This window comes from Oncorhynchus masou, chromosome 5 (genome assembly GCF_036934945.1).
Source record: "Oncorhynchus masou masou isolate Uvic2021 chromosome 5, UVic_Omas_1.1, whole genome shotgun sequence".
Taxonomy (NCBI): domain Eukaryota; kingdom Metazoa; phylum Chordata; class Actinopteri; order Salmoniformes; family Salmonidae; genus Oncorhynchus; species Oncorhynchus masou.
In genome coordinates this window covers 88,814,013-88,839,520 of record NC_088216.1, presented here as the reverse complement: position 1 = coordinate 88,839,520, position 25,508 = coordinate 88,814,013, and the positions used below count along the sequence as shown (strand labels likewise).

At 44.6% G+C, this 25,508-nt stretch overlaps 1 protein-coding gene across 1 annotated transcript in view; it reads right to left on the bottom strand.

The window, feature by feature from the left end:
* Positions 1-1,017: 1,017 nt before the first annotated feature.
* LOC135540426 (amphoterin-induced protein 3-like) overlaps positions 1,018-25,508 on the bottom strand; it is a 47,168-nt gene continuing 22,677 nt past the window's right edge. The window contains exon 2 of the mRNA XM_064967053.1: positions 1,018-2,308. Coding sequence (XP_064823125.1) covers positions 2,231-2,308 — 78 coding nt within the window. The 3' untranslated portion in view covers positions 1,018-2,230. The remainder of the gene's footprint in view (positions 2,309-25,508) is intronic.

Sequence of the window (25,508 nt, the reverse complement as noted above, 5' to 3'; positions counted from 1 at the left end):
ATATGATAAGTTGACAGCTTCAGCAGGTAGACACAAGGACATGATAGTGAGAGCATAGTCAGTCAGTCATTCTATCTTCTCAGTGGACAGGTTTTGCCTACCGAAAAGAAGAACTCTGTCCTCTACATTTTTGATACATTTATATTGGGGCTAGAAATACCTGAAATGTGTTGTGTTTCGATCCCTCAAATTCAAATCTGGACCTAGAAGCCAGTTCCACTGCTTTTCCCCCCATCCTTCCCCTTTAATCAGGGATGGATTTAGAACTAGGACACCAGGTGGGTCATTATCAGATGGTGGTTCAGAGAAGATAGAGAGAGAGACGGATAGACAGACAGAGAGAGTGATCGGGTTCAGAAAAGAGAGAGAGAGAGAGAGAGAGAGAGAGAGAGAGAGGGGGGTGGAGAGATAGAGAGAGAGAGAGAGAGAGAGAGAGAGAGAGAGAGATGGGTGTGGATTTTTTTGGGGGGGTTATTACACCCAATAGTTTGGAGAAAATGTCCTTTCTATTTCATTCAGCTGTGTTCAATTGTATTCTTCATACTATAAAATAATATACAATAATGCCATGGAATTCTAAGCTAATCTTGTCTGCTAAATGAACTAGACCACAGCCACATGGTATAGCCAGAACAGGGCCAAACATAAGGACAACTCAGTTTGCTCTTCTGTTCTTCTGAAATAGACCCGTCTAAAATAAACAATGGATTTATTGTAATGGTGTATATTACATGTATTTATGTATATGTTCCTAAGGTCTGCATCAGTGGCTTGTCGGCTGTGTGGAAGGCAGGAGATGATAAATGTGTTTATGTTCATTAAGGGTCCATTACAGAGTTATTTGCTTTTGAAGTCACCGTCTGACAAACAGTCATGACCGCCACAGCCCCAGTTGTGATAGTAAATCGTATGTTTTCTACCACTTAATGCAAGGAGCACATGATCATCATTCATAGTCAGAAAAAAAGGAATATGTAGATGTTAAATATATTTTATTTATCTGATATATTCAAGCAATTTCTCCATTTCATCACATTTATTTATTGCCCATCCCCTGCTCACCCAACCCCATCTTGTCCCAAGTATCTACTGAATCTACAAAGATTCTACACTAACAAATCTGCAAATAACCTACATTAAATTATCTGCAAATAATCTACACTAAATAATCTACAAATAATTTGCACTAAATAATATACACTAAATTATCTGCACTTAATTATCTGCAAATAATCTACACAAAAAATCTGCAAAATCTACACTAAATAATCTACAATTAATCTACACTAAATAATCTACAATTAATCTACACTAAATAATCTACAATTAATCTACACTAAATAATCTACAATTAATCTACACTAAATAATCTACAAATAATTTGCACTAAATAATATACATTAAATTATCTGCACTTAATTATCTGCAAATAATCTACACGAAAAATCTGCAAAATCTACACTAAATAATCTACAATTAATCTACACTAAATAATCTACAAACAATCTGCACTAAATAATCTACAAATAATCTACACTAAATAATCTACAATTAATCTACACTAAATAATCTACTAATAATCTACACTAAATAATCTACAATTAATCTACACTAAATAATCTACAAACAATCTGCACTAAATAATCTACAATTAATCTACACTAAATAATCTACAAATAATCTACACTAAATAATCTACAATTAATCTACACTAAATAATCCACAAACAATCTGCACTAAATAATCTACAAATAATCTGCACTAAATAATCTACAAACAATCTACACTAAATAATCTACAAACAATTTTCAGTAAATAATCTACAAATAATTCTGCACTACTATAGGTCAGTCATTCTATATTGTGTTATTCTAGACTACTTTCACTATCTACATAATAATGTTTCAAATGATTGCTAATAGTGTCCTCTTTGTCACCGTGCTATAGCCTAACAATACTGATATATTTGGCCTAGTGGCTCCGTTAAAAGCATTACAATTCACAGTGATTGAGTGAGATGTGCATAGGTAGTTAGTTGGCTCTTGTTTGTGGTGTACGGAGAAACCGCTCTGTGCCTATACAGGAGACACTGGTCTTTGTTGACGCTGGTTATAGAAGACTATTCAGTCCTACTTTAAAGACTTTAGTCTTCTCTCTTGTTGTTGTTGTTGTTGTGGTTTTTGTGACATCATCCGGAGTCGGCCTCTGTCGGTTGCCCTGCCGTCTGATGTTACCGTGGTGATGGAAGATTGTTCCATGCTCCCAGACGAGGAGTTTGATCGGTGATAGTAAAGGTAGATTCACACATCTGGAGAAAGGGAGAAAGGGAGAAAGGAAGGGAGAGAGAGAGAGAGAGAGAGAGAGAGATGCAGGGAAGATAGAGAGAGAGAGGGAGGGGGATGGTGTAGAGAAGATAGAGAGAGAGAGGGATGGTGCAGAGAAGAGAAGGTGCGAAACAGAGACAGAGAGGAGAGAGATGTCATACTTGGGTGAGAAATGACGGAGACTCTTTGCTACATTTGAACTATATCAGCAGACAGTTTGCAAAGATATGATGTTTTTGGTTTAGCAGACACTTGTCAGTAAAGGATGGTGTTCCACATGGCTCCCTATTCTCTATTAGCCCTGGTCTAAAGTAGTGCACTATATAGGGGATAGGGTCCCATAGGGCTCTGGCCTAAAGTAGTGAACTATATAGGGGATAGGGTCCCACAGGGTTCTGGTCTAAAGTAGTGCACTATATAGGGGATAGGGTCCCATAGGGCTCTGGTCTAAAGTAGTGAACTATATAGGGAATAGGGCTCTGGTCTAAAGTAGTGTACTATATAGGGAATAGGGCTCTGGTCTAAAGTAGTGCACTATATAGGGAATAGGGTGCCATTTGGGATGCAAGGGGTGTTTGGAAAGCATTAGCTTCTTCCCACATTGGTTTACCCTTTATCTAACTAGGCAAGTCAGTTAAGAAGTGAAGAACATTAAGAACACATTGTTATTTACAATGAAGGCCTACTCCCCCCCCCCCGGCCAAACCCGGACGTCGGGGCCGACACACATGGGTAGTTGTTGTTTACCGTGATGCTACTGTTGACATCTCGATCTGGCCTTCCACCCATCTGAGAGAGCGCTCAGTTTGCAGCTTTAAAGCTTATGTTCTGCAATTCTGTACCCTTTGCCATGGGATGTAGAGAACATGTTGCCGTTTAAATTTCCTGCTCTTCTCCAAATTTTGCCATGTCTCATGTGCTATCTGAGAGACCTAAATATCACTACAAAATAAATGTGCTTTAAAAGAAAAACGAGCTAAAATCATAGGCTGACATGGGGCTAGTTCAGGGCCTTGCAAAATGATTCACCCCCTTGGCGTTTTTCCTATTTTGTTACATCACAACTTGTAATATACATTTATTTTTATTTGGATTTCATGTCATGGACATACACAAAATAGTCCAAATTAGTGAAGTGAAATGAAAAAAATAACTTTTTTTAAATGTAAAAAAAAAAAAAAAAAAAAAAATGTTGTGTGCATATGTTTTCACCCCCCTTTGCTATGAAGCCCCTAAATAAGATCTGGTGCAACCAATTACCTTCAGAAGTCACATAATTAGTTAAATAAAGTCCACCTGTGTGCAATCTAAGTGTCACATGATCTAAGTGCATATATACACCTGTCCTGAAAGGCCCCAGCGTCTGCAACACCACCAAGCAAGCGGCACCACCAAGCAAGCGGCACCACCAAGCAAGCGGCACCACCAAGCAAGCGGCAACACCAAGCAAGCGGCAACACCAAGCAAGCGGCAACACCAAGCAAGCGGCACCACGAAGCAAGCGGCACCACGAAGCAAGCGGCAACACCAAGCAGGCGGCAACACCAAGCAGGCGGCAACACCAAGCAGGCGGCAACACCAAGCAAGCGGCAACACCAAGCAAGCGGCAACATGAAGACCGAGGAGCTCTCTAAACAGGTCAGGGACAAAGTTGTGGAGAAGTACAGATCAGGGTTGGGTTATAAAAAAATATCAGAAACTTTGAACATCCCACTGAGCACCATTAAATCCATTATTAAAAAATGGAAAGAATATGGCACCACAACAAACCTGCCAAGAGAGGGCCGCCCACCAAAACTCACAGACCAGGCAAGGAGGGCATTAATCAGAGAGGCAACAACGAGACCAAAGATAACCATGAAGGAACAACAAAATCGGAGAAATGCCAAAGGGGGTGAATACTTTCGCAAGCAACTGTAAATATGGAGAAATATTTATCTTCTGCTCACATTGTGAGTTAGGCTATAGGCCTTTGCCTAGATATTTAATTAGTGGAGTTGCCTGATGACTCACTACGAATTACGTTTTGAAACTGTTTTAATTCGGCTTTAAACTGATTATCCTACATGTCGTTTGTGCTGATGTCAAAATGAGGGGCGTCGTTCAAAGAAACTCTTGGATCGACTCTAACCAATCAGACTTTCAAAAACCAATGACGTGACTCATGATTTGTGTAGGAGGATGTGTGTGTGGTTACAAGAGAAGAGCCCAGTGCAGGCCGACTGTCCATTAGACCAACACAATGACCAACACAAGCTGGTAATTCTTGATGGCTATGGTTTTGCCACTGTTTTTGATATTTTATTTGTTTAAAAATCTAAATGTATTCATCACAGGATACCGGAGCTGTAAAAATGCTACAGTGAAATGCTCTCAACAAAACAAATAGCAATGATGTGACGGAGAAAAAGATAATTTTCTTTTTTTCTTTTTTCTGAAAGCCTCTTTTCGTGATGAGCGTCTAACTGCTAAATTGGATATAAATATATTGTAATTTGCATCAGGATGAGTATGGTAGACCTGAATGATAATCCACTCATAAGTACGGGTCCTATTGCGCACATAGGCAGGTACATACTAGTCCCAGAAACCTGTTAGCGGTTTCTAGATGAATTGACAGGTAAGTCGTGTTACTGTTGGCGTCATGATGGGTGAATTGAACAAATCCGTCTTTGAGATGTTACTCTGGACTTTCTGCTAACAGACCCCGTGTGTACCCAATGATGGCAAAAGGAAGTAATCAGTTTGTTGGACGTATGAGTTTGAATGGTTAGCATTCTCTAGGTGTACACAATGTATAGTGTTCATAGGATTTAGAGGACAATCTATCGCAGACCGCCAGATGTGTCTTGTTTTGATAACGGTCAGAATGAAGAAAATGATCATCAGTCTGTTGGATCACAGATGTATGAAGGCTGTTTATATGATCTGAACATCATGTTTCTAGCCCCCCAGATGCCAGGTTTCAGGTGCCAGGTAAGAGGTGCTAGGTGCCATGTAAAAGGTGCCAGGCAGTGTGTGTTGTTTGGGATTCCCGTGGGGAGAGAACACACAAAGTGTAATTATAGCCCAGGCCAGCTACAGGGACGTCTCCTCTGCCACGTAGTCATTATTAAGTCAACAGGCACAGGTGTCATGGGTCCTCTTTGTGTTCTCTAACTCTGTCACAGATTGGATGTTGGTGTGTGTGTGCTTCGTCAGCAGTCTGCTACATAGGAAATCAGACGTTCTGACTCTTAGACACACCCCGTCTAGCTACCCAGCAACGTGCCAGCCACATAGAAATAGTGACAAAAAGCACACATTTAATGCTAAACCTTTTTTGCTTTTATTTCCTGCTTGTATCCATGGTTACACTCAATACGGCAGTAAGACTTGAGTAAGAACGTCCGTTCTAGTCATTCCACTTCTATGTCCAGCCACAATCAGCCGGTTCCCCCTCACAGGCTTACTGACTGACTGAGCTGGCAGGCTTGACCTGGCCTGAATGACTGGCTCTGACTGGCAGGCTCTATCCAGCCACTACTGACTTGGCAGCTGGTTCAGCCCCTCTGGCAGGCTTGCTGGCTGGCTGGTTGACTGGCTGACTGACTGATGGAATGACAGGCTGGCTGGCTTCCTGGCTGACTGAATGCCTGTCTGACTGCCTGGATGACTGCCTGGCTGAATCTCTGGGTACCTGACAAAATGACTGTCTGACTGAATGCCTGACTGGCTGGCATGCTGAATGACTGGCTGGCATGCTGAATGACTGACTGGTTTGCTGAATGACTGACTGGCTGGCTGGCTTGCAGACTGAGTTACTTAATGCCTGGCTGACACTCTGGGTACCTGACTGAATGACTTGCTGAGTGACCGGTTGACTAACTGACTGGCTGACCTATGTTTCATGTTGAGCCTATTTAGTTTAGTGTAGCCTATTTAGGTTTAGTGTTTATGTCCCAGGCAGGCTGGGGTAGTGTGCTGTGTCTCTGACCTTGGTTTAGTGTTTATGTCCCAGGCAGACTGGGGTAGTGTGCTGTGTCTCTAACCTTGGTTTAGTGTTTATGTCCCAGGCGGGCTGGTGTAGTGTGCTGTGTCTCTGACCTTGGTTTAGTGTTTATGTCCCAGGCAGACTGGGGTAGTGTGCTGTGTCTCTAACCTTGGTTTAGTGTTTATGTCCCAGGCAGACTGGGGTAGTGTGCTGTGTCTCTGACCTTGGTTTAGTGTTTATGTCCCAGGCAGGCTGGGGTAGTGTGCTGTGTCTCTGACCTTGGTTTAGTGTTTATGTCCCAGGCAGACTGGGGTAGTGTGCTGTGTTGACCTTGGTTTAGTGTTTATGTCCCAGGCAGACTGGGGTAGTGTGCTGTGTCTCTGACCTTGGTTTAGTGTTTATGTCCCAGGCAGGCTGGGGTGGTGTGCTGTGTCTTTGACCTTGGTTTAGTGTTTATGTCCCAGGCAGGCTGGGGTAGTGTGCTGTGTCTTTGACCTTGGTTTAGTGTTTATGTCCCAGGCAGGCTGGGGTAGTGTGCTGTGTCTCTGACCTTGGTTTAGTGTTTATGTCCCAGGCAGACTGGGGTAGTGTGCTGTGTCTCTAACCTTGGTTTAGTGTTTATGTTCCAGGCGGGCTGGGGTAGTGTGCTGTGTCTCTGACCTTGGTTTAGTGTTTATGTCCCAGGCGCGCTGGGGTAGTGTGCTGTGTCTCTGACCTTGGTTTAGTGTTTATGTCCCAGGCAGGCTGGGGTGGTGTGCTGTGGGTTTATGTAGTGTGCTGTGTCTCTGACCTTGGTTTAGTGTTTATGTCCCAGGCAGGCTGGGGTAGTGTGCTGTGTCTCTGACCTTGGTTTAGTGTTTATGTCCCAGGGTGGTATGTGCTGTGTCTCTGACCTTGGTTTAGTGTTTATGTCCCAGGCGCGCTGGGGTAGTGTGCTGTGTCTCTGACCTTGGTTTAGTGTTTATGTCCCAGGCAGGCTGGGGTAGTGTGCAGTGTCTCTGACCTTGGTTTAGTGTTTATGTCCCAGGCAGACTGGGGTAGTGTGCTGTGTCTTTGACCTTGGTTTAGTGTTTATGTCCCAGGCAGGCTGGGGTGGTGTGCTGTGTCTTTGACCTTGGTTTAGTGTTTATGTCCCAGGCAGGCTGGGGTGGTGTGCTGTGTCTTTGACCTTGGTTTAGTGTTTATGTCCCAGGCAGGCTGGCGTAGTGTGCTGTGTCTTTGACTTTGATCTATCTGTTCTAGTTGCGTAAGACGAAGAAGCTTTTATTTACTGTAGTCTTTCATGAATCTTTAATGGAAAACACTTTAGATGGCAGAGAGAGGAGAGAACATCTTCCTTTTGGATGGAGTTACATTAGTGTTAGTATTGGGGTGGAGAAGAGGAGCTAACTGTGCCTGTGATCTAACAATACTGTCTACAGTAGAGGTCGACTGATTATGATTTTTCAATGCCGATACCGATTATTGGAGGACCAAAAAAGCTGGTACCGATTAAACGGAAGATTTTTATTTATTTATTTGTAATAATGACAATTACAACAATACTGAATGAACACTTATTTTAACGTGATATAATACATCAATAAAATCAATTTAGCCTCAAATAAATAATGAAACATTTTCAATTTGGTTTAAATAATGCAAAAACAAAGTGTTGGAGAAGAAAGTAAAAGTGCAATATGTGCCATGTAAGAAAGCTAACGTTTCAGTTCCTTGCACAGAACATGAGAACATATGAAAGCTGGTGGTTCCTTCCATGAGTCTTCAATATTCCCAGGTAATATTCCCAGGTAAGAAGTTTTAGGTTGTAGTTATTATAGGACTATTTCTCTCTATACCGTTTGTATTTCATTAACCTTTGACTTTTGGATGTACTTATAGGCACTTTAGTATTGCCAGTGTAACAGTATAGCTTCCATCCCTCTGCTCGCTCCTCCCTAGGCTCGAACCAGCAACACAACGACAACAGCCACCATCGAAGCAGCATTACCCATGAAGAGCAAGGGGAACAACCACCCCAAGGCTCAGAGCGAGTGACGTTTGAAACGATATTAGCGCACTAACTATCTAGCCATTTCACTTTGGTTATACCAGCCTCATCTCGGGAGTTGATAGGCTTGAAGTCATAAACAGCGCAATGCTTGACGCACAACGAAGAGCAGCTGGCAAAACGCACAAAAGTGCTGTTTAAATTAATGTTTACGTGCCTGCTTCTGCCTACCACCGCTCATTCAGATATTTGTATGCTTGTATGCTCAGTCAGATTAAATGCAACGTAGGACACGCTAGATAATATCTAGTAATATCATCAACCAAATAGTGATTGATTGATTGTTTTTTATAAGATAAGTTTAATGCTAGCTAGCAACTTACCCTGGCTTTACTGCATTCGCGTAACAGGCAGCTTCCTTGTGGAGTGCAACGAGAGAGAGGCAGGTCGTTATTGCGTTGGACTAGTTAACTATAAGGTTGCAAGATTGAATCCCCGAGCTGACAAGGTGAAAATCTGTTGTTCTGCCCCTGAACGAGGCAGTTAACCTATTGAATCTATGGGGGCGCTATTTCATTATTGGATAAAAAAAAACGTGCCCGTTTTAAGCGCAATATTTTGTCACAAAAAGATGCTCGACTATGCATATAATTGACAGCTTTGGAAAGAAAACACTCTGACGTTTCCAAAACTGCAAAGATATTATCTGTGAGTGCCCCAGAACTGATGATACAGGCGAAACCAAGATGAAACTTCAAACAGGAAATGAGCAACATTTCTGTTTTCCAATTTTTCCTTATATGGCTGTGAATGTGACAGGAATGAGCCCACAATTTCTGCCGTTTCCCCAAAGTGTCTGCAGCATTGTGACGTATTTGTAGGCATATCATTGGAAGATTGACCATAAGAGACCACATTTACCAGGTGTCCGCCCGGTGTCCTGCGCCGAAATTGGTGCGCAAACCTCAGCTGTAAGTATTTTTCCATGTGATTCAGAGAAGAAAGCAGGCTTCCACGAACAATATATCAATGAAGAGATATGTGAAAAACACCTTGAGGATTGATTCTAAACAACGTTTGCCATGTTTCAGTCGATATTATGGAGTTAATTTGGTGACTGAATTTTCTGGGTTTTTTGGTAGCCAAAAGTGATGTACAAAACGGAGCATTTTTCTCCTACACAAAGAATCTTTCAGGAAAAACTGAACATTTGCTATCTAACTGAGAGTCTCCTCATTGAAAACATGCAAAGTTCTTCAAAGGTAAATTATTTTATTTGAATGCTTTTCTGGTTTTTGTGAAAATGTTGCCCGCTAAATGCTACGCTAGCTATCAATACTCTTACACAAATGTTTGTTTTGCTATGGTTGAAAAGCATATTTTGAAAATCTGAGATGACAGTGTTGTTAAGAAAAGGCTAAGTTTGAGAGATAGCATATTTATTTCATTTCATTTGCGATTTTCATAAATAGTTAACGTTACGTTATGCTAATGAGCTTGAGGCTATAAATAGGATCCCGGATCCGGGATTGCTCGACGCAAGAAGTTAACCCACCGTTCCTAGGCCGTCATTGCAATTAAAATTTGTTTTTAACTAACTTGCCTAGTTAAATAAAGGTATAAAACACTATTTTTTAAATCGGCAAATCGCCGCCCAAAAAATACCGATTTCCGATTGTTAAGAAAAATTGAAATCGGCCCAACTTAATCAGCCATTCCGATGAATCGGTCGACCTCTAGTCTACAGATAGATAATATAACACAATGCAACACAACACAGGCAGACAGACAGGCAGGCAGACAGACAGACTAACAAAATACAGACAGACAGAATAACACAATAGTACACAACACAGACAGACAGAATAACACAATACAGACAGACAGAATAACACAATACAGACAGACTGACAGAATACAGACAGACAGAATAACACAATAGTACACAACACAGACAGACAGAATAACACAATACAGACAGACAGACGCAAATACAGAATATAGTACAGACAGAATAACACAATACAGACAGAAATAACACAATAGTACATAATACAGACAGACAGAATAACACAATACAGACAGACAGACAGAATAACACAATACAGACAGAATAACACAATACAGACAGAATAACACAATAACACAATACAGACAGAATAACACAATACAGACAGAATAACACAATACAGACAGACAGAATAACACAATACAGACAGACAGACAGACAGACAGAATAACACAATAGTACATAATACAGACAGACAGAATAACACAATACAGACAGACAGACAGAATAACACAATACAGACAGAATAACACAATAACACAATACAGACAGAATAACACAATACAGACAGAATAACACAATACAGAATAACACAATACAGACAGAATAACACAATACAGACAGACAGAATAACACAATACAGACAGACAGACAGACAGACAGAATAACACAATACAGACAGAATAACACAATACAGACAGACATAATGTGACTGTTGTTTTCAGAGTAGTAGGTTAATACTCTTTTCCAAACCTCACTGTGAGACAGACAACCTTTCTATGTAATATCACAGCTATGAGGATGAGGATGATGACCCCAGTATATAATCTCAATGAGGATGAAGATGACCCCAGTATATAATCTCAATGAGGATGATGACCCCAGTATATAATCTCAATGAGGATGAAGATGACCCCAGTATATAATCTCAATGAGGATGAAGATGACACCAGTATATAATCTCAATGAGGATGATGACCCCAGTATATAATCTCAATGAGGATGATGACCCCAGTATATAATCTCAATGAGGATGATGACCCCCGTATATAATCTCAATGAGGATGATGACCCCCGTATATAATCTCAATGAGGATGAGGATGATGACCCAGTATATAATCTCAATGAGGATGATGACCCCAGTATATAATCTCAATGAGGATGAAGATGACCCCAGTATATCATCTCAATGAGGATGATGACCCCGTATATAATCTCAATGAGGAATGACCCCAGTATATAATCTCAATGAGGATGATGACCCCAGTATATAATCTCAATGAGGATGATGACCCCAGTATATAATCTCAATGAGGATGATGACCCCAGTATATAATCTCAATGAGGATGAAGATGACCCCAGTATATAATCTCAATGAGGATGAAGATGACCCCAGTATATAATCTCAATGAGGATGATGACCCCAGTATATAATCTCAATGAGGATGAAGATGACCCCAGTATATAATCTCAATGATGAAGATGAAGATGATCCCCAGTATATAATCTCAATGAGGATGATGACCCCAGTATATAATCTCAATGAGGATGATGACCCCGTATATAATCTCAATGAGGATGATGAGATGACTCAATGAGGATGATGACCCCCGTACATAATCTCAATGAGGATGATGACCCTCGTATATAATCTCAATGAGGATGATGACCCCCGTATATAATCTCAATGAGGATGAAGATGACACCAGTATATAATCTCAATGAGGATGAAGATGACCCCAGTATATAATCTCAATGAGGATGAAGATGACCCCAGTATATAATCTCAATGAGGATGATGACCCCAGTATATAATCTCAATGAGGATGAAGATGACACCAGTATATAATCTCAATGAGGATGAAGATGACACCAGTATATAATCTCAATGAGGATGAAGATGACACCAGTATATAATCTCAATGAGGATGGAAGCTCTGAGGATGGAAGCTCTGAGGATGGAAGCTCTGAGGATGGAAGCTCTGAGGATGGAAGCTCTGAGGATGGCTATTAAGGTTATAGAATGTGGTGAAGGCCCTGATTTATTTCCTCTTTGCCTAGTGCCTTCCTCTCTCCTACGTCTCTTCAGAGAGTTTTGAACCACACTTTCCTGTGTTCAATGCTGGCTGAAGACCTAACTAGCCAGTAACTAGCTAACACCAGACACAGATGAAGACCTAGCTAGCTAATAACTTGTTAACACCAGACACAGATGAAGACCTAGCTAGCCAGTAACAAGCTAACACAAATGAAGACCTAGCTAGCCAGTAACTAGATAACATCAGACACAGATGAAGACCTAGCTAGCTAGTAACTAGCTAACACCAGACACAGCTGAAGACCTAGCTAGCCAGTAACTAGCTAACACCAGACCTCTGGATAACAGCGTCTACTAAATTACTAAAATGTGAAAATGTTTGTGCATGTTTTAAACTGTTTGATCAAAGCTCCACAAGACAACTACTTTCCAGCTTCTGTATATGGCATTGGTCAAAACACACACACACACACACACACACACACACACACACACACACACACACACACACACACACACACACACACACACACACACACACACACACACACACACACACAGAGAGTTAGTGGTGACAGACCACTGTAATCAGTCCACTGAGTAGGCAACCAATTAAGTAGACGGAGAATCTAAAGGCTATTTCCTTATTAGTACCGCAATAAAATATACCCCCATAAATCTAGCTGTGTTAAAACACTGTTAGAGCTGGTTAGGCCTAAACACTAAACACACAGGCAGTGAGAAGTGGCAGCGGAGTGTGTATGTGTGTGTGTGTTTGTGTGTGTATAGACAAATGAGAGCAATGGTCTGGCTTAGATCAAACATTTTAGCAAGCACAGATTTTTACTTCGACATTTTAGTGTGTGTGTGTGTGTGTGTGTGTGTGTGTGTGTGATCTAGCAAAATACAGTTCAGCCATCACTCGGTGACAGTGGGACCATTCAGCCATCACTCGGTGACAGTGGGACCATTCAGCCATCACTCGGTGACAGTGGGACCATTCAGCCATCACTCGGTGACAGTGGGACCATTCAGCCATCACTCGGCGACAGTGGGACCATTCAGCCATCACTCGGCGACAGTGGGACCATTCGGCCATCGCTCGGTGACAGTGGGACCATTCAGCCATCACTCGGTGACAGTGGGACCATTCAGCCATCACTCGGTGACAGTGGGACCATTCAGCCATCACTCGGTGATAGTGGGACCATTCAGCCATCACTCGGTGACAGTGGGACCATTCAGCCATCACTCGGTGACAGTGGGACCATTCAGCCATCACTCTGCGACAGTGGGACCATTCAGCCATCACTCTGCGGCAGTGGGACCATTCAGCCATCACTCGGCGACAGTGGGACCATTCAGCCATCACTTGGTGACAGTGGGACCATTCAGCCATCACTCGGTGATAGTGGGACCATTCAGCCATCACTTGGTGACAGTGGGACCATTCAGCCATCACTCGGTGATAGTGGGACCATTCAGCCATCACTCGGCGACAGTGGGACTCAACGTGAAAGAGGACATAGCAAGGTATACAGGTAGAAAGTGGAATACTCTACTAAGTGATTGACATTTTTATGAACAATAGTGCCTATCCCAGTCCCTCGCCCAGTACTAGTAATGATGCTAAGGTACATGACAAACGTCCTCGTCTGATAGTGTACCACTGACCACAGTCAAATTATTAACACGGTAGAACCAGACTATTTCCCAGACACATTACATTTCACCCTTGAAGAGGTAGATCATGTTTTGTCTTCCCTAACACAACAAAGGCAATTGTTACAGATGGTGTCATCTACGAGACACTAAAGTGCAGTGTTCTATGAAAGACACAGTGAAGGTAAACGGTACAAGTCTACAATTAATAAACCCCCAGCAGTTACACTAATGAACAAACCAATCGGAGATTTCTCTCATCACGGTAAATATAGTTATCTCGGCACATAAACTCAGCAAAAAAAAAAGATGAAGTCCTCTCACTGGCAACTACGTTTAATTTTCAGTGTGTAAATATTTGTATGAACACGGAATGAGCAGTATGGCTGGTGGCATTGTCATGCTGGAGGATTAAGTCAGGATGAGCCTGCAGGAAAGGTACCACATGAGGGAGGAGGATGTCTTCCCTGTAAAGCAGTGTTGAGATTGCCTGCAATGACAACAAGCTCAGTCCGATGATGCTGTGACATACCGCCCCAGATCATGAAGAACCCTCCACCTCCAAATCGATCCTGCTCTAGAGTACAGGCCTCGGTGTAACGCTCATTCCTTCGACAATAAATGTGAATCCGACCATCACCCATGGTGAGACAAAACTGTGACTCGTCAAGGAAGAGCACTTTTTGCCAGTCCTGTCTGGTCCAGCGATGGTGGGTTTGTGCCCATAGGCGACGTTGTTGGCGGTGATGTCAGGCCTACAAGCCTTCAGTAAAGCCTCTCTCAGCTTATTACGGACAGTCTGAGCACTGATGGAGGGATTGTGCATTCCTGGTGTAACTCGGGCAGTTGTTGTTGTCATATTCGGATGTACCGTTCCTGTGCAGGTATTGTTACATGTGGCCTGCCACTGCGAGGATGATCAGCTGTCCGTCCTGTCTCCCTGTAGCGCTGTCTTAAGTGTCTCACAGTACGGACATTGCAATTTATTGCCCTGGCCATATCTTCAGTCCTCATGCCTCCTTGCAGCATGCCAAAGGCACGTTCACGCAGATGAGTAGGGACCCTGGGCATCTTTATTTTGGTGTTTTCAGAGTAAGTATAAAGGCCTCTTTAGTGTCATAAGTTTTCATAACTGTGACCTTTAATTGCCTACCGTCTGTAAGCTGTTAGTGTTTCAACAAACTTTCCACAGGTGCATGTCCATTAATTGTTTATGGTTCATTGAACAAGCATAGGAAACAGTGTTTAAACCCTTAACAATGAAGATCTGTGAAGTTATTTGGATTTGTACGAATTATCTTTGAAAGACCGGGTCCTGAAAAAAGGGACATTTCTTTTTTTGCTGAGTTTACGTTTAATGTTGCTGGCGACTGTGGGGGGGGAGGACAAGTTAATGAGGTTCTCAGTAAGTATTCAACAATGCTTGATATAATTAACATTTCCCCTCTGCTAGAAGCTTTTTTTTCACCTTTATTTAACCAGGTAGGCTAGTTAAGAGCAAGTTCTAATTTGCAACTGCAACCTGGCCAAGATAAAGCATAGCAGTGTGAACAGACAACACAGAGTTACACATGGAGTAAACAATTAACAAGTCAATAACACAGTAGAAGAAAAAAGGGGAGTCTATATACACATTGTGTGCAAAAGGCATGAGGAGGTAGGAGAATAATTACAATTTTGCAGATTAACACTGGAGTGATAAATGATCAGATGGTCATGTACAGGTAGAGATACTGGTGTGCAAAAGAGCAGAAAAGTAAATAAATAAAAACAGTATGGGGATGAGGTAGGTGAAAATGGGAGGGCTATTTACCAATAGACTATGTACAGCTGCAGCGATCGGTTAGCTGCTCAGATAGCACATGTTTGAAGTTGGTGAGGGAGATAAAAGTTTCCAACTTCAGGGATTTTTGCAATTCGTTCCAGTTACAGGCAGCAGAGTACTGGAACGAAAGGCGGCCAAATGAGGTGTTTGCTTTCGGGATGATCAGTGAGATACACCTGCTGGAGCGCTTGCTACGGATGTGTGTTGCCATCGTGACCAGTGAACTGAGATAAGGCGGAGCTTTACCTAGCATGGACTTGTAGATGACCTGGAGCCAGTGGGTCTGGCGACGAATATGTAGCGAGGGCCAGCCGACTAGAGCATACAAGTCGCAGTGGTGGGTGGTATAAGGTGCTTTAGTGACAAAACGGATGGCACTGTGATAATCTGCATCCAGTTTGCTGAGTAGAGTGTTGGAAGCAATTTTGTAGATGACATCGCCGAAGTCGAGGATCGGTAGGATAGTCAGTTTCACTAGGGTAAGTTTGGGGGCGTGAGTGAAGGAGGCTTTGTTGCGGAATAGAAAGCCGACTCTTGATTTGATTTTCGATTGGAGATGTTTGATATGAGTCTGCAAGGAGAGTTTACAGTCTAGCCAGACACCTAGGTACTTATAGATGTCCACATATTCAAGGTCGGAACCATCCAGGGTGGTGATGCTCGTCGGGCATGTGGGTGCAGGCAGCGATCGGTTGAAAAGCATGCATTTGGTTTTACTAGCATTTAAGAGCAGTTGGAGGCCACGGAAGGAGTGTTGTATGGCATTGAAGCTCGTTTGGAGGTTAGATAGCACAGTGTCCAAGGACGGGCCGGAAGTATATAGAATGGTGTCGTCTGCGTAGAGGTGGATCAGGGAATCTCCCGCAGCAAGAGCAACATCATTGATATATACAGAGAAAAGAGTCGGCCCGAGAATTGAACCCTGTGGCACCCCCATAGAGACTGCCAGAGGACCGGACAGCATGCCCTCCGATTTGACACACTGAACTCTGTCTGCAAAGTAATTGGTGAACCAGGCAAGACAGGCAAGGCAGTCATCCGAAAAACCGAGGCTACTGAGTCTGCCGATAAGAATATGGAGTCGAAAGCCTTGGCAAGGTTGATGAAGACGGCTGCACAGTCCTGTCTTTTGTCGATGGCGGTTATGTTATCGTTTAGTACCTTGAGTGTGGCTGAGGTGCACCCGTGACCGGCTCGGAAACCAGATTGCACAGTGGAGAAGGCACGGTGGGATTCGAGATGGTCAGTGACCTGTTTGTTGACTTGGCTTTCGAAGACCTTAGATAGGCAGGGCAGGATGGATATAGGTCTGTAACAGTTTGGGTCCAGGGTGTCTCCCCCTTTGAAGAGGGGGATGACTGCGGCAGCTTTCCAATCCTTGGGGATCTCAGACGATATGAGAGGTTGAACAGGCTAGTAATAGGGGTTGCGACAATGGCGGCGGATAGTTTCAGAAATAGAGGGTCCAGATTGTCAAGCCCAGCTGATTTGTAAGGGTCCAGGTTTTGCAGCTCTTTCAGAAAATCTGCTATCTGGATTTGGGTAAAGGAGAACCTGGAGGGGCTTGGGCGAGGAGCTGCAGGGGGGGGGGCGGAGCTGTTGGTCGAGGTTGGAGTAGCCAGGCGGAAGGCATGGCCAGCCGTTGAGAAATGCTTGTTGAAGTTTTCGATAATCATGGATTTAACGGTGGTGACCTTGTTACCTAGCCTCAGTGCAGTGGCCAGCTGAGAGGAGGTGCTCTTGTTCTCCATGGACTTCACAGTGTCCCAGAACTTTTTGGAGTTGGAGCTACAGGATGCAAACTTCTGCCTGAAGAAGCTGGCCTTAGCTTTCCTGACTGACTGCGTGTATTGGTTCCGGACTTCCCTGAACAGTTGCATATCGCGGGGACTATTCGATGCTATTGCAGTCTGCCACAGAATGTTTTTGTGCTGGTCGAGGGCAGTCAGGTCTGGAGTGAACCAAGGGCTGTATCTGTTCTTAGTTCTGCATTTTTTGAACGGAGCATGCTTATCTAAAATGGTGAGGAAGTTACTTTTAAAGAATGACCAGGCACCCTCTACTGACAGGATGAGGTCAATGTCCTTCCAGGATACCCGGGTCAGGTCCAATAGAAAGGACTGCTCACAGAAGTGTTTTAGGGAGCGTTTGACAGTGATGAGGGGTGGCCGTTTGACTGCGGCTCCGTAGCGGATACAGGCAATGAGGCAGTGATCCCTGAGATCCTGGTTGAAGACAGCGGAGGTGTATTTGGAGGGCCAGTTGGTCAGGATGACGTCTATGAGGGTGCCCTTGTTTACAGAGTTAGGGTTGTACCTGGTGGGTTCCTTGATGATTTGTGTGAGATTGAGGGCATCCTCATAGACGGCAAGCTGTAAGAGAGGTGGCCCTAGAAAAGATTCAGCATCTTCTTGCAAATATGAATATCCCACAGAAAGTTCTAACAAAAGTCAATTTACGTGGTGAAAAAGTGGCTATGCTTAAAGCACTCACACCACACAGGATGTTGTTCTTCCTGAGTCAAAGAGATGCGTGTTTAGGTGTCCCGAATATTAAGTAGATGTAACCTGCTACAGGACATGCTCAACAGTGATGTGACAGTTAGGGAACTAACCAGAGCCTCCCTCCTTCTGGACCTACAAGGGAAGGAAAGTTCCACTGGCCAGAACAACTTCCTGGACTTCAAGAGGAAGGCCAATGGACAATTGGACAGTTTTGCTGCAGGTTTTGGAGACCAGTCAGACTGGCTGGACCTCAATGACCTGTGCAACAGGACTGGAGCTCAGGTGGACACTGACTGATATGCAAACTGAGCCAGTGACTTTTCACTGATGCAGTTGTGGCAGATCGCAGTGTTCTTGTGGAGGCATTATGGAACACTTCATCTTACATCCAGGACAACACTCCTTGGTGTTAGAGAGATGCAGCTACTGTAACACTGGAGGCTGCAGGGGAAACTCACTGCTCTGGACTGTGATGACTCTGGCTCCCATTCCATGTACCAGAATGCTCCCATTGGTGAGGACGTTCTCACGTTTACCATTAAAGCGAGGTTGCAAGTTCTACCAACAAAATATAATCAGGTACTCTGGTACCCTTCAAATCGTGACCCATTTTGTTTTCTACATTGCCCATGATATGAATGGCTGCTGTTCATACAAGGATTGTACATTGCTACACATGTTGACCTGAGAGCCAGCAAGGCGAGACAAGTGGTCTCACCAACAGCCCAGAAACAGTGTTGTGTAGACAGGAATATTACGTGTTTTCCTGTTTGCCAAATAAGCCAGATATTGTTGTTGTGGGGGTTGGCCAGGGGGAGGTGCTCATGTTGTTGTTGTGGGGGTTGGCCAGGGGGAGGAGCTCATGCTGTTGTTGTGGGGGTTGGCCAGGGGGAGGAGCTCATGCTGTTGTTGTGGGGGTTGGCCAGGGGGAGGAGCTCATGCTGTTGTTGTGGGGGTTGGCCAGGGGAGGAGCTCATGCTGTTGTTGTGGGGGTTGGCCAGGGGGAGGAGCTCATGCTGTTGTTGTGGGGGTTGGCCAGGGGGAGGAGCTCATGCTGTTGTTGTGGGGGTTGGCCAGGGGGAGGAGCTCATGCTGTTGTTGTGGGGGTTGGCCAGGGGGAGGAGCTCATTTGTTGTGGGGGTTGGCCAGGGGGAGGAGCTCATGTTGTTGTGGGGGTTGGCCAGGGGGAGGAGCTCATGTTGTTGTGGGGGTTGGCCAGGGGGAGGAGCTCATGTTGTTGTGGGGGTTGGCCAGGGGGAGGTGCTCATGTTGTTGTGGGGGTTGGCCAGGGGGAGGAGCTCATGTTGTTGTGGGGGTTGGCCATGTTGTTGTGGGGGTTGGGGGAGAGCTCATGTTGTTGTGGGGGTTGGCCAGGGGGAGGTGCTCATGTTGTTGTGGGGGGAGACCAGGGGGAGGAGCTCAATTTGTTGTGGGGGTTGGCCAGGGGGAGGAGCTCATGTTGTTGGGGGGGTTGGCCAGGGGGAGGTGCTAATGTTGTTGTGGGGGTTGGCCAGGGGGAGGAGCTCATTTTGTTGTGGGGGTTGGCCAGGGGGAGGAGCTCATGTTGTTGTGGGGGTTGGCCAGGGGGAGGTGCTCATGTTGTTGTGGGGGGGGGAGGCCATTTTGTTGTGGGGGGGAGGAGCTCATGTTGTTGTGGGGGTTGGCCAGGGGAGGTGCTCATGTTGTTGTGGGGGGAGGCCAGGGGGAGGAGCTCATGTTGTTGTGGGGGTTGGCCAGGGGGAGGTGCTCATGTTGTTGTGGGGGTTGGCCAGGGGGAGGTGCTCATTTTGTTGTGGGTGTTGGCCAGGGGGAGGTGCTCATGTTGTTGTGGGGGTTGGCCAGGGGGAGGAGCTCATGTTGTTGTGGGTGTTGGCCAGGGGGAGGTGCTCATGTTGTTGTGGGGGTTGGCCAGGGGGAGGAGCTCATGTTGTTGTGGGTATTGGCCAGGGGAGGTGCTCATGTTGTTGTGGGGGTTGGCCAGGGGGAGGAGCTCATGTTGTTGTGGGTGTTGGCCAGGGGGAGGAGCTCATGTTGTTGTGGGTGTTGGCCAGGGGGAGGTGCTCATGTTGTTGTGGGGGTTGGCCAGGGGAGGAGCTCATGTTGTTGTGGGGGTTGGCCAGAGGGAGGTGCTCATTTTGTTGTGGGGGTTGGCCAGGGGGAGGAGCTCATGTTGTTGTGGGGGTTGGCCAGAGGGAGGTGCTCATTTTGTTTTGGGGGTTGGCCAGGGGGAGGAGCTCATGTTGTTGTGGGGGTTGGCCAGGGGGAGGAGCTCATGTTGTTGTGGGGGTTGGCCAGGGGGAGGTGTTCATGTTGTTGTGGGGGAGGCCAGGGGGAGGTGCTCATGTTGTTGTTGTGGGGGTTGGCCAGGGGGAGGAGCTCATGTTGTTGTGGGGGTTGGCCAGGGGGAGGTGCTCATGTTGTTGTGGGGGGAGGCCAGGGGGAGGTGCTCATGTTGTTGTTGTGGGGGGAGGCCAGGGGGAGGAGCTCATGTTTTTGTGGGGGTTGGCCAGGGGGAGGTGCTCATTTTGTTGTGAGGGGGGTGCTCATTTGACAGCTGCATTGATGAGGCCTTTGCAGAGAAGCTGTTTAAATACCAGCCCCTCGTGTCACGCTTTGACAGCCTCGGGTGGAGGTGCAAGCTGGCTGGAACAGCCTCGGGTGGAGGTGCAAGCTGGCTGGAACAGCCTCGAGTGGAGGTGCAAGCTGGCTGGAACAGCCTCGAGTGGAGGTGCAAGCTGGCTGGAACAGCCTCGGGTGGAGGTGCAAGCTGGCTGGAACAGCCTCGGGTGGAGGTGCAAGCTGGCTGGAACAGCCTCGGGTGGAGGTGCAAGCTGGCTGGAACAGCCTCGGGTGGAGGTGCAAGCTGGCTGGAACAGCCTCGGGTGGAGGTGCAAGCTGATGGCTCTGATAATCGGCAGTCTCGGCCACGTACACAGGCTTGAAGAGCATGGGCTCCAGTTTGTGTTCTGACAAAATCTATAGCAAAGCAATTGGCTAGGTACTGCTCTGTTTCATCTGTCGTGGGCAGTCATATTGTTTGGAGAAGGAGGTGCTTACTGTACTCTTTAGTTCCATGCAGACAGAGACCTTTGAAATGTTTGGATCCTTTTTTTGAACAGTTGATTGGTGGATTTAAATAACTGGACAGGTTCAGCCAAGCCATGGTCCTCATTAGTCTACACACACACACACACACACACACACACACACACACACACACACACACACACACACACACACACACACACACACACACACACAGAGAGACACACAAACACACACACACACACACACACATACAGAGAGGGAGAGACACACACACACAAACACACAGAAACACACACACACACACACAGAGAGACACACAAACACACACACACACACACACACATACAGAGAGGGAGAGACACACACACACACAGAGAGAAACACACACACACACAGAGAGAGACACACACACACACACACAGAGAGACACACAAACACACACGCACACACACACACACACACACACACAGAGAGGCACACAAACACACACACTCCGCTGCCACTTCTCACTGCCTGTGTGTTTAGTGTTTAGGCCTAACCAGCTCTAACAGTGTTTTAACACAGCTAGATTTATGGGGGTATATTTTATTGCGGTACTAATAAGGAAATAGCCTTTAGATTCTCCATCTGCTTAATTGGTTGCCTACTCAGTGGACCGATTACAGTGGTCTGTCACCACTAACTCTCTGTGTGTGTGTGTGTGTGTGTGTGTGTGTGTGTGTGTGTGTGTGTGTGTGTGTGTGTGTGTGTGTGTGTGTGTGTCTTTTTTTAAATTTCAGGAACATTTACACCAAAACAATAAACATAATGTCTCCTTCCCACTGTTACTGACACACACTAACACACGCTAACTCACTCACACCAACACACTGACACACACGCTGACACACAAGCCAACACACTGACACACACACAAACACACAAACACACAAACACACTGACACACACACACACAAACACTGACACACACACACAAACACACTGACACACACACAAACACACAAACACACAAACACACTGACACACACACACAAACACACTGACACACACACACAAACACACTGACACACACACACAAACACACTGACACACACACACAAACACACTGACACACTGACACACACACACAAACACACTGACACACACACACACAAACACACTGACACACACACACACACACACACACAAACACACTGACACACACACACACACACTAACACACACACACACACACACACACACTGACACACACACACAAACACACACACACACACACAAACACACTGACACACACACACAAACAAACACACTGACACACACACACATAAACACACTGACACACACACACAAACACACTGACACACTGACACACACACATAAACACACTGACACACACACAAACACACTGACACACTGACACACACACACTAACACACAGACACACACACACAAACACACTGACACACTGACACACACACAAACACACTGACACACACACAACACACAACACACTGACACACACACACAAACACACTGACACACTGACACACACACTGACACACTGACACACACACAAACACACTGACACACACACAAACACACTGACACACTGACACACACACTGACACACTGACACACACACAAACACACTGACACACACACTGACACACACACTGACACACTGACACACACACACAACACACTAACACACACACACACACAACACACAAACACACTAACACACACACACACTAGCCAGCGGTAAAACGTATTTGTTTCCCCACTTCATAACAAGTCTGAGCTATGCTAAGATGAGAGAAGGTTTTTTATTGGAACAAAAGACAGCTCCTGCTTGAATTTTTGAGTCCGAACACTGTCCTCTAGTACACTCAGATCACTGTCCTCTAGTACACTCCCAAACACTGTCCTCTAGTACACTCCGAACACTGTCCTCTAGTACACTCCGAACACTGCGAACACTGTCCTCTAGTACACTCAGATCACTGTCCTCTAGTACACTCAGATCACTGTCCTCTAGTACACTCCGAACACTGCGAACACTGTCCTCTAGTACACTCAGATCACTGTCCTCTAGTACACTCAGATCACTGTCCTCTAGTACACTCCGAACACTGTCCTCTAGTACACTCCGAACACTGTCCTCTAGTACACTCCGAACACTGTCCTCTAGTACACTCCGAACACTGTCCTCTAGTACACTCCGAACACTGTCCTCTAGTACACTCAGATAAATGTCCTCTAGTACACTCCTATCACTGTCCTCTAGTACACTCCTATCACTGTCCTCTAGTACACTCCTATCACTGTCCTCTAGGCCTACCGGTTTCTGAAATGTTTCAAGTTGGTCTTGTAGACAGTAAGAAAGTATTGTCGAAACCAGCAAGAACAATAGTTAAAGGGAATATATTTCATATTATAATGACCACATGAGACAAGCATACCTGTAGGCCTAAGTATAACCAAAATACGGCTTTGAATTTTCCTTTGATGGCTGTTAGTCCCTCTATATAAAGTGAGTTTCTGAAACTCTCTACTTCTTTGCTGATGTGAAGAAGAAACTGAATGAAAGAGAGTCCAGCGAGGAGAGGGAGTGGAAAAAGACCTGAGCTACTTCATTTATTTATGAAATGGACATTCACGCCACAATTTACAAACGGATAGAATCATAGCTCGGCTAGGTGTGAAAAATCCCCCAATTTGCGCCACGGTTTAGGCGACCGATAGATGCTGATGTCAGTCAAAATTCAGAATCAAATCAAATCCAACTTTATTGGTCACATACACATGGTTAGCAGATGTTATTGTGAGTGTAGCAAAATGCTTGTGAAATGCTTCAGAGTTGAGTCCTATTGTAAAGCCTAAAGGACAAAACGGGGATTCACTTACAATTTATTCGAGGATTAAGTGCTCTAAAGTTTTACATTTCTAACTGAAATATCACAGACCTGAAGAAAAATGCAACAACCCCTACAAATATACAAATGTATTATAATCCAAATAGTAATTGCTAAAGACAATCAGAAATAATGTGTCATTTACTCAGCATTACAATTTAATATATTAATTTAGGCGTGACCTATTTAGTAGGCTATTTTGCAGGATAAATCTATAATTGTCTGCATTATGCTGACTGACTCACTCATTTGTGGCTTTGGATCAAAATAAATAAGTACCAACATATGGTTTTTAATAAAGAAATATTTTGACCAAGTTAATCTACTTATGTTGTGTGTCTGTTAAATTATTTGTAAAATGGAGGTTTACAATGAAGAATTTAAACTAAATAAATCCAATACAATACAATACATAATGAATAATCAATAATAAATAATCAGAATACGTGTTGCAAGCTTTTTTTTTGTACAATTTTATTTTTGATTTTTTGACAAAAACATACTGTTAAGTTTCCCAATTTCTGTGTTGTGTGTGTGTGTGTGTGTGTGTGTGTGTATTTCAGTAAATGGAATTCTGGATTCTTCAAACAGCTGATTGGTCGGCCCCATCTGATTGGAGCTCTGAACCCTCCCGCTCGTCGGGGGAAACAACTGTCGTCCATCACCAACTCCTTCTCCAGCTGGATAAAAACCAATGATCCTTTGCCAGGAGAGAAAGTTTAATGTCCTGTGTTGGTTGTTACATTTACATTTACATTTAAGTCATTTGGCAGACGCTCTTGTTAGTCTGTGAAAGTTTTGTTGGAAGTATTTTGTAGCTGCTACTTCTGAGGTATGTGTGTGCCAATAGGACTCAGTGCTTTTGATTATTGAAATTGTTCACTTTAACTTAGTAATTATTCTGTTTCATTTGTTCCCAGCGGGGGAAGGGGAACACACCTTAGGAGTGTTTAGGCAAGAGGCCTGTAGGCATTCATAGACCCGCAGTATGTTCTCTGTCTATGCACACTAGGTAAGACCTGGGTGGAGCACCCCCTGTATTTTGGTTAACACGCCAGAAGGTGCAAAAAGATTAGGTAAGTAGTTGGTAGTTAAAGTAGGAGATGGTACTCTTGAACTTTGACTTTCTTTGCCTTGGTTCTTTCCAGCCCCATTTCCCCACAATACCGTGTTAGGAATAATAAATCCCCTGTAAACGGTCATTTTCTCTGCCTCTGTCGTCCTTCCCACCTACGAACACATACCTTTTTCACTCCACGGGGAGTTGAGTTGTAGCAGGGTGTTGAGTTCCCTCCGCCAAGAGGCGTATGTACCATACACATACAAACAACAACTACATCACCCCTATCCAGACACACCTGGTCACACCCCCATCTCCATCACTCTTCGCCACCTGGCCTCAAACTCCACCATGTTCTTTCTCCCCTTTCTCCCCGAG